This window comes from Propithecus coquereli, unplaced genomic scaffold, assembly GCF_000956105.1.
Source record: "Propithecus coquereli isolate 6110/MARCELLA unplaced genomic scaffold, Pcoq_1.0 Scaffold54, whole genome shotgun sequence".
NCBI classification, from domain to species: domain Eukaryota; kingdom Metazoa; phylum Chordata; class Mammalia; order Primates; family Indriidae; genus Propithecus; species Propithecus coquereli.
The window spans coordinates 2,026,570-2,033,189 of NW_012151285.1; the positions used below are offsets into that span (position 1 = coordinate 2,026,570).

The 6,620-nt window shown below is 39.4% G+C and overlaps 1 protein-coding gene across 1 annotated transcript in view; it reads left to right on the forward strand.

The window, feature by feature from the left end:
* SYNJ1 (synaptojanin 1) overlaps positions 1–1,252 on the forward strand; it is a 99,584-nt gene extending 98,332 nt beyond the window's left edge. The window contains exon 29 of the mRNA XM_012657335.1: positions 427–1,252. Coding sequence (XP_012512789.1) covers positions 427–1,239 — 813 coding nt within the window. The 3' untranslated portion in view covers positions 1,240–1,252. The remainder of the gene's footprint in view (positions 1–426) is intronic.
* Positions 1,253–6,620: the final 5,368 nt, after the last annotated feature.

Here is a 6,620-nt window from a genome sequence, read left to right on the forward strand (position 1 = left end):
TGAAACCACATCATCATCATAGATGGGTGCTGGAAGTTTATATAGATTTAGCATAAGTTCTAAATATGGGTTTCTTAAGTTCATGGTAAAATTTGGTAGAACTGGACATGAACAAATTTGTTAATTCTGTAGAGTTCTCCTTCTTACCCTTTCAAAATTTGCTTGAATGAAATTCTAATTTCTTAGGGATCTAAAAAATAGATTTAAGAAAAGGATTTATATAGTAAGGAGTTTTTAAAGAAAAAGATTTTAGTTGTTTCATTTTACTTAAACTGCCAGAATAATAAACTACACAAAAACTGCTTCTTAGTTTCTAAATTTGTACACTTGCTCCCCCAAAAGGAAGAGTAATTGAGACAGGAAGGATAGGGGTTATTAAGAGTAAATATAAACTGATTATTCAGTATTCTCTTTTTTGTTTTCCAGGTGAAAACAAACGGAGTCTCCGGTGTCAAAGGAGAATCAACATTAAAGGGTGACCCATTTGAAGATCTACCACTTAATCTGCTTGCTGTATCAAAGGCTCAGCTATCTGTTCAAATGTCACCTGTTCTAACCCCAAACCCAAAGAGGTTGATTCAGTTGCCTTCTGCAACACAAAGTAATGTTAATACTTTGAGTTCTGTAAGTTGCATGCCAACAATGCCTCCAGTTCCAGCTCGGAGTAAATCCCAGGAAACTATGCGAAGTTCTTCAAACCCATTTATTACTAGCTTGACCAGCACAGATCCTTTCAGTGATAGGACTGCTACTCCTGGAAACCCATTTAGAACTGAATCTCAAGAATTAGAGGCAACTTCATGGTTCTCCAAAGAAGAGCCTGTTACTAACAGTCCTTTCCCTTCTCTGAAGCCTCTTGATCATAATAAAAACAAGCCTTCATTGTCACTTGATGACTTTAAGGACAGTTTTGATCTGCAGGGCCAGTCTACAGTAAAAATTAGCAACCCAAAAGGATGGGTAACCTTTGAGGAAGAAGAGGACTTTGGTGTGAAAGGGAAATCAAAGTCAGCTTGTCCAGACTTACTGGGTAATCAACCACGTTCATTTTCTGGCTCCAGCGTGACATTGGATGATGACTGGAATAAAGATACAAATGTTTCTTTCTGTGTGTTGCCATCAAGAAGACCACCTCCACCTCCTGTCCCTGTGCTCCCACCTGGCACCAGCCCTCCAGTAGATCCTTTCACAACCTTGGCATCTAAGGCATCACCCACGCTAGACTTCACAGAAAGATAATGTCATATGATAGAAAACAGTTGGGTTTTTTTTTGTTTTGGTTTTTTTTTTTTAGTTTTGGCAGGGTAGAGCCAAAAGAATTGGGCATTAGTTATTCATTATGTGCAATAATAAGTAATTGTTAAGTGCACTGATACCTTCCTGAAATACCACTATTTGATGTATACAGAGTTGGAATATGTGTATATCAGAAATAAGGAAAAATCCTCGTTATTAACTGGAGTTTTGGTGTGTTTCTCTTCGGATGAATAAGAGACAGTAGTAGCCATAAAAAGTGTTTAAAACTACTTTAGCAAATAGTCCTCATTCAGAAATTTTTTGTCAGTCTTCTCTGAAGAATCTCAAAAAGCCCACACAACTTTTAGCTGACATTACTGCCAGCCCTTTCTTACTTGTTAACAATTGGTATTTATGAGTATTTACCAAAGAGCTGACAAAGTTATAGTCAAATGGTTTTGAAAGGCATTGCTTTATTCAGAAGTATGTGTGTATGTATGCAGATACATATATACACATTTACATGTTTATAAAACTCATAATTTAAATTCTAGGATATCAGACCAAATTTTACCTAAAAGTTCTAACGAAGTCCTCTTTTCAATATCTTCTTACCAAAAGATGGCTGCAAATGTAATTTGAACATTTCATTAATTTTATTTCCAAAACAATAATTTCACTACATAACTGGCATTTTCTACCATTGCACACCCTTCAAATACACACAATCTTGTTACTTACCACTCTATCACCTCCATATGCTTTTCTCCGGGAGGAGGTTCTTGCAGCCGGAAGCAGCATATTTTGTGGTCATTATTATATGGATGGATATTCTAGCCCTCTCAGAAAAGCACTAAAGCCTTATATTCAAGGAAGGCACAGACCACCAAGTTCAGTGAGAAATATTAGAGTTAATTGTACTCTTTTCTCTGTGTACATTAAGGTATATGGTGGCCATTTCCCTCCCACACTTTTCTTTTTGCTGCTTTTGCTCTGGAACCTTGCTTTTAGCAGGGAAAGCAGCCATCTTCAGAGTGCTTTGAATTGAGGATATACCCAGTGTGTGTTCTCTCTCCCCCCTTAGGAGGCTACATAAACACATCTATGATGCTGCTTTAAGTTTTTAGAGGCTATACCTCAAATTAGCTGTGGATTTTGTCTCCTGCACTGCCAATATGCAACTGATCTTGCTTTTATTAATTTTATGAAGAAGTACACAGAATTTTTACAGAATGTAGTATTTTGATATCATTAAGTAAACCAATCAGAAAACAACTTGAGGATTAGTTGTTTTGTCAGTTTAAGTTAAAAACATCTTTACCCATTAAGACTTACATTAATTTTCCTTTTATATAAAGAGTTGTGTATGTCCACCTAAATTCCTATGTCCACATTTAACCTTTAAGGATGTGCACTGAGGGAATATCAAAAAATAGAGTTCATGGCTAAGAGTATGTAAAATGTAAAAGCACAGCAAACTGCATTGCACTAACATAAAGCAAATCTATTAGGAAAACACTTTTCTAAAAGCTCAGATGTTATCAAAATACTATATTTATAGAAGTAATTCTCTGTTAACAGCCAGTATTTGCTGTTAGAAATAACTCTTGTGAGTTTTATATTGTGCTTTTTGGAGGTTCTAATCATTTCAGCAGTAGTATCTTTTAAACAGCAGTATTACTATAAGCAGTATGCTTCAAAATGTGAATTAACTTGTTGAAATTGTGGCTTTAACATCTATGTGACTAGTGTATACAGTATTTGCTCTCCATTAGCAAAATAATTCGTTGTTAGGTGAACTTCACTAGTGCAAATTGCAGTTCTGTGAGCAATGTTTCCTATTGAATATAAACTACTGTCTAAAGTATACATATCAGCAGCAGCTCAGCCTTTATCAGGAAAATTATACTTGGCAAGTTGCTGAAAATGCACAGAGTTATGAAAGTTAAAGGTATGCTGCAAATAACTAGCCATTATTCTGTGTATTAGTAAATATTTAGCAGTTCTGTTAAAAGCAGAGCAAAAGTTAGACACTAAGGATCTCTTTGTGAATTCTTTGTTCTCTATAGTAGATTGCTGTTTATATGTAAGAATTTTATTGCTTATGTGGCATACAATATTTATAACTATATACTTTATAGAAGTACAGTATTAAAGTCAGTGATATACAGACATGTACATATCCTGTGAAATGTGCTGTCGTGTGAAATAAATAATATACCTGTCTTTACCATGCTGACTTCTTCGCTCAAAAGGGAAGAATTTTTCTTAGCCATTGTCCTTGTACTTTACATATACAAGTTCAGTGACATTTGGGGAAAATAGGTTAACTCTATTGCCAAATCAGGTATTTTAATTCAAGACTTATTTTTATAGATTTCATTTTTCTATACAGTGCTTACTCTAAAAGTTAGAAAAAAGATTTTCTGAGTTTACTAATCATCATTAAAAAGCCCATGCACTTATTCCATAAAAGAGGCCCTCATTCAAAGTCACGTTGGCTTGAAAGTAACACATGAAGCATGAATGTTGAATTTCTGACCCACATCAGAAGAAACAACTGGGGTCACAGGGGAATTAGGACACAAATAGACAGACCAAAAAAGGGACTGGCTAAAAAGACCCAAATTAAGGAGCCAAGGCTAGTGATTTCTGAGTATTGCCCTTTTTCAGACCTGTATGATTGATATTCAAAACAACTTTGATTCTTAAATTGAATTATGTTCGTTAACCTTTGATTAAGAAGTTACAGAATAATAGTCTTTTAAAAAACGTTTAAGATAATTGTAGATTTGTGTGCAGTTGTAAGAAATAATTCAGAAAGATCCCATGTACCCTTTACCCATTTCCCCAGTGGTAACATCTTGCAAAACTACAGTCCTATAGCACAGCCAGGACATTAATATTGGTACAGAACATTTCCATCACCAAAGGACCCCTCATTCTGCCCTTTATGCACTCCCCTTTCATCCCATCCCCTGGATCTCCCTTCCCCTGTTCAGTTTTGTCATTTCAAGAATGTTCCGTAAATACATAGCTCTTTGGGACTGATTTTTTTTCACTCAGCATAATTCTCTGGAGATTATCTTGGTTGTACGTATAAATAATTTGTTCCTTTTTATTGCTGAGTAGTATTCCATGGTATGGATATACCACAGTTTATCTAACCATTTGCCCACTGAAGGACACTGGTGTTCTTTCCAGTTTGAGGCTATTACAAATAAAGCTACTGTGAACGTAAGTTTTTATCGCTCTGGGATAAATGCCCAATTGCTTGGTCACATGGTAATGGCATGCTTTCATTCTAAAAAAACTACCAGACTGGTCCCCAGGGTGCTTAGCATTTTACATTCCATCAGCAATATATGAGTGATCCAGTTTCTCCACATCCTTGCCTGCATTTCCTGTGATCACTATTTTTTATTTTAGCATTCTAGTAGTGGATGTTTCATTGTTTTAACTTGCATTTCCCTAATAGCTAATGATGTTGAACATCTTTTCCAGTGCTTATTTGCAATCTTATTCAGTGAAATGTCTGTGTTCTCTTGCCCATTTTCTAAATGGATTATTTATTTTTTTACTGTTGAGTTTTAAGGGCTTTTGTTGTTTTTTAGACAAGGTCTTGCTCTGTTGCCCAGGCTGGAGTGCAGTGGCCTTGTCACAGCTCACTGAAACCTTGGACTGGGCTCAAGTGATACTCCTGCCTCAGCTTCCGGAGTAGCTGGAACTACAGGTGTGCCCACCACACCCGGCTAATTTTTTCTATTTTTTTTATAGAGATGGGGTCTCTTGCTCAGGCTGGTCTTAAACTCCTGGTCTCAAGTGATCTTCCTGCACTGGCCTCCCAAAGTGCTAGGATTACAGGCAAAAGCCACAATGCCTGGCCAGTGGTGACAAATTTACAGATACTGCAAGGGCTTGATCTGTGATTTTCCACCAGATGATTAATAAGCTACATATTTAAACAAAACTTGATAGTCAGTACATGGGTTTTTATGCAACGATTTTCTGCAGTTCTCATTAATATTATTAAAAATTATGTCCACAGACCCTGTAATACATAAGTTTGTGGACAAGTGATTCTCTTTACCTTCTTTTAAGAAGTTGGCTTGATGAGTACAGAATTGGATTCAGGAGAAACGGGATGACCATATGGCCAGCAGTCTGGAGCTAAAAGAACATAGTAGACCGCTTCTTCCTGGGGAGATATTTGCCAATGAGACCAACACTGCCTGTTCCAGGATTTGGGTGATCCCTGCCTCAACAGTACTAGAGCTAACACATATTCCCCTCTCCCTGGACTCCATCACCCTTCTATCCACTGTCATTCTGAATATGAAGCCCTAGATTGGCTTTGGGCATTTCCAGGCCTACAGTTACACACTCGCCGGGATGCAGTTTCAATGGAGAGGAACAACGTTCCAAAGTTTTGGGAACAGGAAGTAGCAGATGCTTGTAATAGTCGAATCATTTTGTATTCTTGCCCCCTACCAAGAACAAAAAGATAACCATGGGTAGAGGCCTTGCACTATCTTGCTGAGCTAGCGCCCAGTTACTCAGTGCAAATGTTAACCACCTCTTAAGGCATTCCCTTACTATCCAACCTAAAAAGTCAATCACCATGTTTAGTTTTCCTTATACCTGCATTTGAACTTGTTTTGTCCATCTATTTTTGTTTTATCTTTGTCACACTTAAATATAAGATCCACGGCAGCAGTGACTCTGGAGCTGGGGCGCCGAGAAGAAACAGCGCCTGGCCCCGATTGCCGTTCAGAAAGAATTTGTTTGACAATGGCTGGATGGATATTTTGGGGAGGGTCGCTCTTGCAACAGCCGCTTAAGCTACCCTAGATATGCCAATCCCAATCAGCCTCTACGAAGAAGTGCGGGCACTCGCCCTGGTCCCTGGGTCCTGTAAACCAGACCAGCCCGAACACCGAGGAGCAACAAAACTCCACCTTAGCTCGCCTCCGCCAAACACCTTCAGACCGGAAGCACGAGGAGGCGTTTCCGGAAGTGGAGACTGCTGGAGGCGGAAATGACTCTAGGATTTGGAGTGGCTGTGGGGAGGCGGGTGCAGGCAGGCTGCTGTGGAACTCGGGGCCTGTGGTGCCCATCACCCCACACATCCCAGACCTAGTAGTCCCCACCTCGGTCCACCCGTCTCCCTGGGTGGGATCTGGGGCCCCAGGCGAGTCGACTGGGCGACCCCCGCTCCCCTCCGGTTTCTCGATCTGAGTGAGAGTTGCCCCAACAGCCACTTCCGGGAGCGGGGTCCGCGAATCATCTCCGCCAGTGCGCGGGGATCAGCTGCTCTCTCAGACTGTGCGGTTGTTGCCCCGGCAGCAGCTACGTACGGGAAGGGACTGCTGGGTCTCCGCACG